General features: G+C 38.5%; 1 protein-coding gene across 5 annotated transcripts in view; it reads left to right on the forward strand.

Annotated features, from left to right (window-relative positions):
* The window catches only part of LOC140907176 (uncharacterized), a 62003-nt gene that overhangs the window by 17809 nt on the left and 31156 nt on the right, over positions 1-13038 (forward strand). For all 5 annotated transcript variants that reach the window (XM_073332504.1, XM_073332506.1, XM_073332505.1 and 2 more), the window contains 4 exons: positions 1434-1493; positions 2872-2952; positions 3695-3831; positions 11058-11180. In XM_073332504.1, coding sequence (XP_073188605.1) covers positions 1434-1493; positions 2872-2952; positions 3695-3831; positions 11058-11180 — 401 coding nt within the window. The remainder of the gene's footprint in view (positions 1-1433; positions 1494-2871; positions 2953-3694; positions 3832-11057; positions 11181-13038) is intronic.

The raw sequence follows: 13038 nt of genomic DNA on the forward strand, positions 1-13038 counted from the left end.
CTGGTCTACACTAGAGAAATAGCTAGAAGAGGTTTGAATTCATTACTTGTGGAGGGTTAACTATTAAACCAAATGATAGCTATTTAATTGTCAACTTCAATTATTCCACTGCTAATTATTTTAACAGAAAAATAGTGTGGTTGTATTTCATAAAGTTCAGAGGTGGAAAAGACTTAAGTCATTTTACACACCTTTGGCCCTAAAGTTGTACAGTTTGATACAGTGTATTTTCCATTGCTTTTTTCCAGTCTAAATTTAAATGTTCAATTTAATTTTTTATGTCCCAAGATGTTGGGCTTTTGTTGTATTGTTTGGAGAAAGTTCCCACAGCACAATAGACCCCTCACCGCTGGGCAGTTTTTTTTGTTTTTTATACGTTGGAATTCTTTTTTCTTACTTTTATCCCATTATTCTGTGTTAGACCAGAATTCAAATTCAGACGCAAGCATCACAAGGCCTGTTTGGTGCTCCAAATCTATTCACTGAACACCCCAGGGAGGACTTGTGGCAATTCTCTTCCCAACGCAGGGGGTTGGCCATCTGTGAGAGTTTATTTGTGAATAATCTACCACTCCTCTGCTCTTCCCCCGCCCCAATCTGCTCCCTTTTCTGACTGAAAAACTCAGTTTACATATGAATAAATGATGCACTGTATGTTCTAAATCTGTATAATTTTAGTCTTTCATGCATGGCAAAATAAAATCTTTTTAAATATTAAATTTTGAATAGAAATAACTTCTGCAATGTATGATACACTTTCTTTACTTCTTCTTGCAGAGGGGGTGAAGCCAGCAGGGTTTCCTCTTTGTCCTGCAATCTTGTCTGGTTTTTCACGTCTTGTCTACATTAGCTGCTCTCATCAATTCCCCTGTGTAGATAAGCAGTCCCTTGTGAACGCAAGGGTAACCAGGAGCACTGTGCTCTGCCCTTATGCCAGAGGAGAGCTCTTTATATGAAATTAACTAGCCCATTCTAAATCCCCTCTCTATATCATGTAATACAGTCTCAAAGTAGGTGTGAAGTGCTGGATTTAAAGCTTAATGTAGCACACTCTCATTCGAGGCTGGGTTCGTTAGGAGATTTTCACTATTACTGGGTTCTGCTGTAATTTAATACTTTGGTATGAGTTTAATTAATTGTAAAATTGGCAGCTTGGTTGGCATTGTAATTTCTTGTCCTCTTTATTAAATTGTCTAGCACTAATTTGGTGTATTGTAATTCTTTGGTATGAATGTTTGTGCTTCAACTATTACCAGCAAAATTTAACTTTTGGTACACGGAGATTAAAGTAATACAATTTGTTCCTTTACACATCAACAAGAAGTTCGCATTGTTTCCTTTAAACATGGTGTATGTCCAGTCTTTCTGACTGGATTCTTCTCAAGATCTCATTCCAGTCTTTGTTCATAAATTTTTACATTTTTTTTTTTTAGTTAAAACTGTGGGTGGAATAGGGGACCAAGCAAAAGCACCTATAAAACTTCCTGATTATGGTAAGTTAATTTCCTTATTCAATATAGTGCACAAACATGCAGCTGTGCCATGATTTAATGTCCTGCAAGAGCCAGGGATGCTAGAAGTTAGCACCTCCCGCCGGCCGACAGACCCCGCGGATCAGCGCATTACCCCTCCTCCCCCCGCCTCTTGCCCGTTGCAATCAGCTGGCTTGCAGCCTTCAGGAGGGAAGGGGAGGAGCGAGGATTCCCGAACGCTGCAAACCAGCTGATTGCCGTGGGCAGGAGGCAGGGAAGGGAGGGGGGAGGCTGCGCACCAAATCCGTGCTCCTCCCCTCACCCTCCTGCCCCATAAATGTTGCAAGCCAGCTGATTGCCACGCCGTCTCCTCGCTCCTCCCCACTTCCCCCTGAACGTCGCAAGCAAGCTGATTGCTGCAGGCAGGTGGCAGGGGAGGGAGGGGGGAGGAGCAAGGATGCAGTATGCGGAGTAAAGGGCAGCAGGGGAAGAAGAGGTGGGTTAAGGGTGGGGGCTTGGGGATGGGGTGGAGTGGAGTGGGCGGGCCGAGGGTTGAGCTCCCCGCCCCTGGTGCTTGCAGAGTAGGGGAAGCTGCTGCTGCTGCGCAATGTGCTTCTCTTAGCCTACAGCACCTTCAGCCTCCTTGCCTGCCTCATTGTCTCCAGTGCCAGTGGGCTGTGCCTGTGTGGGGTAAGGTGGGGGACCTCCCAACTATAGTACTGTACTGTATGGCAAAAAATAAATTTCCCTGGAACCTAACCCCCCCATTTACATTCATTCTTATGGGGAAATAGGATTCTCTTAACATCGTTTCACTTAAAGTCGCATTTTTCAGGAACATAACTACAATGTTAAGTGAGGAGTTACTGTACCTCTACAGGTTTCAGAGTAACAGCCGTGTTAGTCTGTATTCGCAAAAAGAAAAGGAGGACTTGTGGCACCTTAGAGACTAACCAATTTATTAGAGCATGAGCTTTCGTGAGCTACAGCTCACTTCCACGATATGCATCTGAGGAAGTGAGCTGTAGCTCACGAAAGCTCATGCTCTAATAAATTGGTTAGTCTCTAAGGTGCCACAAGTCCTCCTTTTCTTTTTGTACCTCTACAACATTTTCCTTGCAAGAGAAGACAGTGTGAGTGGGTGGGACTTCAGGGATAATGCTTCACTACATCAAATGGCTCAATGCCCTTCCTCCTGAAGGGCATTGCAGAGCAAGGATTGGTTTGGATTTATTGGCAAACTTAAGTCCGTGATTGAAGTGGAGGACACCACTTCCTTCTCCTAGATTTCCCACCGCTCTAGAGAGTATCTAAGTATATAACAGTACACAGTGCGTGGTGGTTATTGCTTTGGTAAAGGGAACTAACCACATTTTAATAAAGTGCTTTTATTTTATAGTTCAAACTGAGCCAGAGAAGTTTCAAGGACAAACCTTGGAAGAACAGCTTAATACATGTAAAGATTCAGAACCTGCACTTGGTGAGCATTTTTTTAAATGCTGTAATTAAATACCAGCTATGTTTACATTTCCCGAGGGATTGAGTGAATTTATACATTCATAAGTATGAAATTAGGTAAATCTTTTACAATTTCCATTACTTGTTCTGCTGGTACAGTGTAAGTGAATCTTACTGATGAAAGTTTTTGGACTTCTCATTTCATATTTATTCTTGATTAGGTTGGACATGTATCTGTTGAGAGTGTGGGTTACAAATAATGTAAGGGTGTATATATTAGAAGCTACTCTTTACTAAGTGATTCTGTGATTACTCTTATTATAATATCATAGTTGATGGGTTTGAATATAAAAATGCATTTTTATACAAACATGTCAGTTTCTCTTTGTTGGAGAGGAGAGTCTATTTCTAAGGAACACAGAAAGAGATGGTAAGCAGAGGATTGTCCTACATTTTCCAAAAGTGACTAGTGACTTTTGAATACCTTAGTTTTTGTTGCCCAACTTGAGGAACTTAAAGAGAGCACATTTTCACAGGTTGGTGGTTAGGAAGATGTCTTAAGCTTAACGCCCAAAAATTGAGGTACTCAGAATAGCTAGTTATTAAAATCTTAGCCAATTTGTTTAGTACCTAATAAGTCACTAAGGCTTGCTTTAGTTTCTTTTTCTTGTATGGGCTGTTGATCATCTGTGTACTGAGTAATAATATGTAGTGCAGATTGTTTTAGTAAACACTAAATTGTAAAATATCTTTCTTCTATACAGGACTTGAATATATAATTGAATACCGATCAAAAGAGAATCTCCTTGTTCTCTACGAGTGTCAGCTGTGCCACTGTCAAACGGGATTGAGTAACATGTTCATGCATGTTTATGGATCTAAACATAGACTGGCATATCTGGTAAGTGGGTTTTTTTTTTTTCTTCTTTTTTTAAGTGTTCTTTAGACTGTTAGGTGGCAAATTCTCTACTTGCACCTTTCATTTTAAATATATGTGCATTAGGATGTTAAACCAATAAAAATAAAATGATTGTATATACACTTTCTCTAAGGCAAGTTCAGTTGTAATAGAGCCACACACGTGGGTTTATGCTCTGGACTGTTATTAGGTGTAAAATTCTGAGCTGTTCCTTTGCCTAACAGTAGCAAACATGTTCCTAGCTGCTGCTGACTCCCTAAATTGTCAGTTTCTTTTCTTTGGTTGATTGAAGAAGTTATCTTGATAGCAACAATAAAAGCCTCAGCTTTTCTGTAACATAAACAGATAGCAACAGGTATATTTATAAAGAAAATAATTAAAAACACACACTAGCAAAACAATACAATGCTTCTCTGTCTGGGCAGAGAATGAGAGAACAAACAACATGTGACAGGTGTGTAGTCATGTTGCTTAATTGCACTACTGGAAGGCATTCAGATACTACAGTAAGGTGTAGTATAAAAAATAGAATAATTCCTTAATGGAAGCTTTTTTCAAAAGTTAAATTTTTATCATTTATAATTGTTTTTTATTTCTAAAATAAAAGAACCAAAACAGTGAAAAAATGTTGTCTGTTCCAGGGTGCCTCTAAGCATATATTCATTTTAGGTCTACAAGAACATTGTATGATAAGAGTACATGATCGGGCATCAGGAATTCTGAGTTGTGTTCCTTGGCATTGCCACTAGAACAGCATGTGAGTGGGCAAGCTGTACCTCCGTTTTCCAGTCAAAATTTTTTAAAGCACTTTGACATCCTTGGATGGGAAGGTACTTTTAGAATTATCAAGAATTTGTCCTTTTTGAGTTCTCTTTTTCTTAATATGTTCAGACAAATGACATTACCCCATCTTTGAACACTGACTTGAATTTACTCTGTATCAGTCCAAGATGGACACTTCAGAGCATTGCCTTTTGTGCTTTGAAGGAATATCATGATGCTCTCGGATATGGGATCTGCTCAGAGATGGCTGTTTAAATTCTCAGATCCCATGAAGAACTCTTGGCATCCCTTAAGTTAGTCATTGAAAGCTACAGGGTCACATAATGGTTCATTGTTGATAGAGATCCTGCTGAAGCTGTCAACTTTTATTCAGAACTCAATTATACTTCTATCACAGCAGCACTTCAGAGTGGTCCATCTGCTTCAACTTATCGGTGCCAAATAGATCTGTTGAGACAGCCACACTAGTTACGGACTTTTTGATGCATGTTCCTTCTGGTGCTATATTCAGATTTAGAGGTGAAGGTTAAGCCTCTAACAAAATGCAGAGTGAAATCTGCATTGCTGATTGAGATCTTCACAGCCCTTTGACACCTTATTTGCTCGACTCCTATTTATATATTTCTGAGTTCTTTCCTACTAGCTCTATATTTGTTAGTCCAGATTGGACAAACATCATTAGGGTCTTGAATGCAGCTTGGATTTGATGTAGGGTCTGCAGCATTTTTCAACCATGTACGTTCAGTTAATTTGACACTACAGTTGCCAGGTGCAGTGAGCATTCAGGGCATATTCTGTGTGCCAAGCCAGTTCTTAGTGATAATATGGTTGCATGCAGCCAATCTCTGGAGTGAAAGCTGTGCCCAACCTTTGGTTCCTTCAAAACATTTTACTACTGTACTACTGTATGGAACTTCTTCATTGGTACAAGGGGATATTGTCACAAACACTGGCAAAAAATCAACATGCCCAGATTTCCATATGGCACTCAGCATCTTGAGATTTTGAGTGCATGATGGAAAGGAATGCAGTTCTCAAGTCAGTGCTGTCTAGAGGAGTGGTCCCTTTGTAATCAATATGCAGCTCACAAGGGCCGAGGAAGAAAAAATTTTCTCAGAGGATTTGAGCTTTAACTTCATGAGAAGGATAAAAATTCCTTGGAGGACGTAATGGAGTTCCTGGAGCTGTAGGCCCTACAAGATCCTGTAGTGAAAGGAGAGCAGCTAGCTCTCTTATTGAAGTTAAATCAGAAAGTGAAGCATAATTCTGAATAATAAGGGGGACAATATCAAATATTGTTTACATCTTCCTTGCATGAGTTTAGTGGAGGCAGTAATGGCCAAAATGAGAACTGACACTAAAACAGGATACATAGTTCAGTTTCCCTGAGTCATGAAGAGCTGTATTGAATAAAGTACTTCTAGTAGGAAATAAGCACCATCATTTCAGATGTTGCTTTTTGGATTGGTATCAGCTCTGTGCATACTTTTATGAAGAGCATGCATGTTGTAGTGGTGTTTTTCCACAAATGCGAAATAGTGTTCCTCTAGCTGGATGTGGACAGCTCTTTAAAAAGATCCAAGAATCTATTCAGATCGCTATCATGTTGCTGAAATCTGAAATTGAAATTAATATAAATAAATTTTTTAAAAAATCACAGCTTGTTTCTTAAAATAATTTAGAATACATAGCCCATTCTAAATGTAACTTTGAAAAGTTGTCTTTACATCTTCAGGAGTATAACTCAAGTAGACTTGGATCAAGATAAAAGAGGTAGCAGAGAAGTGGTGTGCTTAACAGTTGTCTCTCCTATGAAGCTACATTAGTGACCTCTGGCAGTTTTTCCATTTTCCAGTGGGGTTGCTGGCTGTCAGAAATCTGTCTGACATTAAAGGATGACCTGTGAAGTTGGGCTGCTCAGATTCCTGCTGGGGGATGTGAGATACATTGAGAGCCACTCTTCTTGTTGGCAAGTTAATCTTAGAAGCAATACATGCAGTGTAAAATACAGTGGAAGATATATATATATATATATATATACACAGAGAACATGAAAAAATGGGTGTTGCCAAACCAACTGATAGGTTTCAGAGTAGCAGCCGTGTTAGTCTGTATTGGCAAAAAGAAAAGGAGTACTTGTGCCACCTTAGAGACTAACAAATTTATTTGAGCATAAGCTTTCGTGAGCTACAGCTCACTTCATTGGATGCATACAGTGGAAAATACAGTGGGGAGAGCTTCCTCAGCTCTTGTCTCCTAATGCCCCTACTCTACTTGCCCTACATTGATGACATCTTCATCATCTGGACCCATGGAAAAGAAGCCCTTGAGGAATTCCACCATGATTTCAACAATTTCCATCCCACCATCAACCTCAGTGGGGACCAGTCCACACAAGAGATCCACTTCCTGGACGCTACAGTGCTAATAAGCGATGGTCACATAAGCACCACCCTATACCAGAAACCTACGGACCGCTATTCTTACCTATATGCCTCCAGCTTTCATCCAGACCACACCACACGATCCATTGTCTACAGCCAAGCTCTATGATACAACCGCATTTGCTCCAACCCCTCAGACAGAGACAAACACCTACAAGATCTCTATCAAGGATTCTTACAACTACAGTACCCTCCTGTTGAAGTGAAGAAAGAGATTGACAGAGCCAGAAGAGTACCCAGAAGTCACCTACTACAGGACAGGCCCAACAAAGAAAATAACAGAACATCACTAGCCATCACCTTCAGCCCCCAACTAAAACCTCTCCAGCGCATCATCAAGGATCTACAACCTATTCTGAAGGACAACCCATCACTCTCACAGATCTTGGGAGACAGGCCAGTCCTTGCTTGCAGACAGCCCCCCAATCTGAAGCAGATACTCACCAGCAACCACACACTGCACAACAAAACCACTAACCCAGGAACCTATCCTTGCAACAAAGCCGTTGCCAACAGTGTCCACATATCTATTCAGGGGACACCATCACAGGGCCTAATCACATCAGCCATACTATCAGATGCTCTTTCACCTGCACATCTACCAATGTGATATATGCCATCATGTGCCAGCAATGCCCCTCTGCCATGTACATAGGTCAAACTGGACAGTCTCTACGTAAAAGAATAAGTGGACACAAATCAGATGTCAAGAATTATAACGTTCAAAAACCAGTCGGAGAATACTTCAGTCTCGCTGGTCACTCGATTACAGACCTAAAAGTCGCAATATTACAACAAAAAAACTTCAAAAACAGACTCCAACGAGAGACTGCTGAATTGGAATTAATTTGCAAACTGGACACCATTAACTTAGGCTTGAATAAAGACTTTGTCATTGCACAAAGTAAAACTGTTTCCCCACGATTATTCCCCCCCCCCCCCACTGTTCCTCACACATTCTTGTCAACTGCTGGAAATGGCCCACCTTGATTATCACTACAAAAGGGTTTTTTTCTCTCCTGCTGGTAATAGCTCCCCTTAACTGATTAGTCTCGTTACAGTTGGTATGGCAACACCCATTTTTTCATATTCTGTGTGTATATATATCTTCCTACTGTATTTTACATTGCATGCATCCGATGTAATGGGTTTTACCCCATGAAAGCTTATGTCCAAATAAATTTGTTACTCTTTAATGTGCCACAAATACTCTTCGGGTTTTTTTTTTGCTGATACAGACTAACATGGCTACCACTCTGAAATTTTAGAAGGGTTATTTTGGCTTCATGTGGATTCATGACATGCTCCCAATGGGTGGAATGACCTTCTCAGAACTGGCTATTTCCTTAACATAAAATATTTAAGGAGTACTGGCTTATTATTCAAGCTATTGTGAACCCTACCCACCATTTAGGGTTAACCTTGGGGCAGATAACCTAGACAGTTGTTCCTAGTAAAACCATAATAAAAGACTTAGAGTGATTACTGTGGTCCTTTGTGGATGGGAGAACACAACTACTGAATGATGGAATGGAAAGTTTGATGTACAAAATACAGGGTATTTAAGCAGAAGATGATAATTCCAAAGCCAGGCTAGATTGATTTTAAATCAATTTTTACAGTGATTTAAATGAGTAAACAGGAAATCTTGCTTTAAATAATTGATTTAAATTATTATTTGCATTTATACTTTTTATTTTTTTCCACTTAAAGAAAGATTGATTTCTATTGGTTGGTAACCATTAAAGCATGTTGATTTGTAACCAGCCACCTTCACACTAAATTTTTTTCTTATCAGGAAGTTACACTATATATTTATTTAAGTAATTACGTAGCTTGATTTATGTTTATTCAGATCAAGTTATTCAAATCGTTTTTACATTTTATGTTAGAAAATGGTGAATGTTGCATTTCTGATTTACTAGATGATTAATTTATGTGTAATTGGTGTCAAGCTCTATTTGGATGGAAATTCATGTTTAATTAAAATGCACAAAACAAGCATTTACATTTTTTCTTAAAAAGTACTTTTAATATGCTGGATAAATAAGAGAAAAAAGTTTATCAATATATGCTTTGCATTTCAAACTAACATGTATTAAAGTATTATCTGTAGTATTTAGTGAATTGAACTAATTTTCTGGTCACCATGTCCCTCTAGATTTTTAGAACTAGTAGATGTCATTCTCACATTACTGCTTTTTCAGCTCCCAAATGGTTTCTTAACTTTGAACTGAATGAGTTGAATAAACTGGAATGAAGACAATATTACCTCTGTAATTGCAGAAAAGACTCCTACTCTTAAAAGCTAGTTTAGCACTTCAACAAACTCTGGTTCTAGGTGCTTAGCCAGTGACTTCCACCAGTTCACAACTTTCTTTAAAACTTGGAACCAAATATATTGCTTAATATTATTTTTGTATTTAATATAAATTATTTGTAATAGATTATGGTAAATTTAGGCCTAAACATAGGTTGTCAATTTCAAATTTAATTTTAAATGTTTGTTTTTTTAAATCTTATTTATTTTAAATGCAAAATTTTATTATTTTTTTTAAATTATTTTTTATCCACCATGTCCAAAACCCTTATTCTAGTCTTAAGGGTAATGCTGCCCTTAAATGCTTGGGGATGCTAGAAGAAATTAGTCTTTGTTCCAGACTTTTTCAATGAGACAAATCATGAGAATTCCGCACTCTTATTAGAATTGATTTTAGAGAATTTTTGTTCTCTTTGCAGGTGATTCAGAAGGAAAAACCAATTGTGTAACATAGATTTCCCCCCACCCCCACCCCCCCGCTTTTTCTATATTGATAAATTGTTCAGAGATTTGGCAAAGATCTGTAAATTTCAGCATCCAAGTGAATACACTCGATAGGTGCAGTCATAATAAAGGTAATTTTGCTGCTGTCGGCCATAATAAAGGTAATTTTGCTGCTGTCGGCATGCCTAGGGGTCAGTAGCACATTTAAAAGGTTTATGGGTTTGTTTGATGCTTTGCACTTCACAGGCCTTGAAGAATTTTCTTTCCACTGTTTAAAGCGTAGTTTCTCAGTAAATCATCAATTTCTCATGGTGTAAAAATTCTGCTTTTATTATCTATGTTAGAAAATAGAAAATTATAAATCCAGCTTTGTTTTCTTAAAATGTGTTGAAAAAGTTCTGTTGTCCATGTGCAAATGGCGATTTTTGCCTGATTTATAATCTACCCAAATCTGAAAAGATTTTCCCAGGGAAAAGGGCAGCTATAACTTCAGGACTTTTCCACTTTCAAATCTCTGAATTGCTACAGCTATTTTTTAAAAAGATGGGTTTTTTTTTAAGTTTGGCAAAACTCTGTATTTCTCACTGAACTCATTTTCAGAAGCATATACGCTGTATTTGCTCAGACTAAAAAATAATTTGAGGCAGAGTCTAAGTGTGGAATATTGGGGGTTGGACTAGATGACCTTCTGGGGTCCCTTCCAACCCTGATATTCTATGATTCTATGAATATTTAGCCTGAAAGGGTTATTTTTTTATTTAGATTTAAATAATAGATAGTTGTCAATTATAAACAGTTGAAAAAGCAGGGTTGGGCATGGCAACTGTAACTAGATAAAGTACTTATTGCTGTAGTATCTGAGCACCTCACAGTCTTTTATCTTCACAATACTCTTGTAAGGTAGGGAAAATACTATTATCCTCATTTTACAGATGAGGAACAGGCACAAGGTCAATGAGAAGTCTGTGGCAGAGTAGGGAATTGAATTTGGGTATCCTGACTCCCAGACTACCACTCTTAACTACTGACGTAGCTTTCCTTCACTGGTAGTCATTGCTTCTGATTTTTGCTTATAATTACATCCAAATAGAAAAAAATAGAAACTGTATTGTACATAACTGCCTGTATTGCCAGAGGGGAGAAAAAGGATATTTGACACTGTATTTTATCATTAAGAAAGTCTGGATTAATAGAGTGGGTGGCATTTTTATTTCTAGACACAGCATTATCCTGAGATAGTGGAATCTGATGAAATTAGAGGTCGAGGCTCAGAACTGAACAGAAGGCTTAAACAAGTTGCTGCAGTTATTGAAAAGAAGGAGGGAAGAAAACAAATAAAGGTAATTTTTTTTAAAAAAAGTTCAATGCCTATATGTTTATAAAATATACTGATACCATCTTTCATTTATGGGATGGTAGACCCAACCCTCTTACTAACTTTGTAAATTACTGCCTATGTTATAAATGCTCATTCTTAAAATGTTATTTTGGGTCCAGTTTTCTGTTGTTTACTGTTGAGCATGCAAAATCAGTTTTTTTTATATAAGTGTATGCCCCTTCAAAAGTTCACAGAAGTTATATTAATCACCTTGTAGTACACTATAACAAAAATGTATATTGGTCAGTCTTCCTTTAGCTAGTAAAACGGAGAATGGGGAGTTTCCCTGTTTCAGCAAAAGTGAGAAACATGCTGTCATGAACAATATAAATTTTACAGGAAAAAGAATCCCACGGCACTGAAATTTCTGCATCTTATGCACTATTGCAATTAGGTAGCATAACTTTCACATGCTACTGTTCAAACAAAAATATATTTTACATATGGCAAGAAAATTTACTTATTCTTATTGAGGTGCTTTGATTGCTTGCCATAAATCTTCATAACTGTTCTGAAGTATCTCATGCACATGAGCAAATAGAATACAACATTCTAACCAATATTTATATTAATGGCTATATTGTCATCATGTTGTAACATGCTACACTGTGGTTGAGTTTAGGCCAGTGACACTCATTGAGGTACTGAAAGTGTTGGGAAGATTTCCTCCCACAATCTGTTGTTTGTACCAGTGACCTCGCTGGCTCCATTACTGGTGGAGATTCACTGCCTCCATTAGGGAGGGCAAGTGCTGACTTCTCTTAGGAAAACTGTTGCAGGTTTTTATTAAGGAAACCAACTATTTTAGGTTAATTATAGGCCAGTAGTACCTCTTCCATTTCTGGGTATAATTATAGAGAAGGTAGTGGCAAGACAAATGCTAAGTACCTAGATACCTTGTATCTTGCCACAGACCTGACAATGGGACATAATCAGTACTGGTAGCATTAGTAGATTATCTCTTCTTGGTGCTGAATTAAAACCAACTGTGCATGCTGATATTGTTAGGTCTACCAGCAATAGTCTTTGGTACAGTTCTTTCCTTGCAGAGTGTTCCTAGAGACTGGCGCGAGGCAATGGTTCCTACATCCTAAGGGCACTGTTTTATGGAGTTCCATAGGCTTCCATCTTGTCTCCTCTTCTGTTCAACATGTATATGGGGCTGCTAGGAAGATTAATGAAGAAGACTGTCCTATTATGTGTTCAGTATGCTGATGACACTGAGCTGCTTATATCCATTCCACTTGATCCAGCCAGTGCTAAAAAACGTCTAGCTTGGTGTTTCAGAGAAATTGGGTAATGGATGAGAGCAAGGTGGCTGAAATTCAGTCCAGACAGTTCAGACTGAGGTGATGCTGGTAGATTGGGGGAAGCACCTTTGTGACATCTCAATCTGCGGTGATATTGGATCCCCTTTTGCTGTTGGAGGATCACATTGCAGCAGTGTACAAGAATGTTTTTTGCCATCTGTCTGGCCAGGTGATTGCAGCTGTTTGTCTTGGATGTGTACCTTGCTACTTTACTACGTGCCTTTGTCACCTTGAAACTTGATTATTGCAGTGTACTCTATGTGGGGCTACACCTTAAATCTATCTTAAACTAACTTAAACTGGTTCAGAATGCCGCAGCCTGCTTGTTAAGTAGTACTTCTTGATGGCAGCATCTGTTAACAGTTCTCCAAAATTTGCATTGGTAGTCTATTGGTTTTCAGATGGAGTTTTAAGGTGTGGGGTGATATAAACTGTGTTGGACCTGCTTCATTGAGAGAGACAACCTTTCTCCCTGTGCAGTACTGTCACAGTTGTGATCAGCACAGGAGC

The sequence above is a fragment of the Lepidochelys kempii genome, chromosome 2, assembly GCF_965140265.1.
Source record: "Lepidochelys kempii isolate rLepKem1 chromosome 2, rLepKem1.hap2, whole genome shotgun sequence".
Classification (NCBI taxonomy): Eukaryota; Metazoa; Chordata; order Testudines; family Cheloniidae; genus Lepidochelys; species Lepidochelys kempii.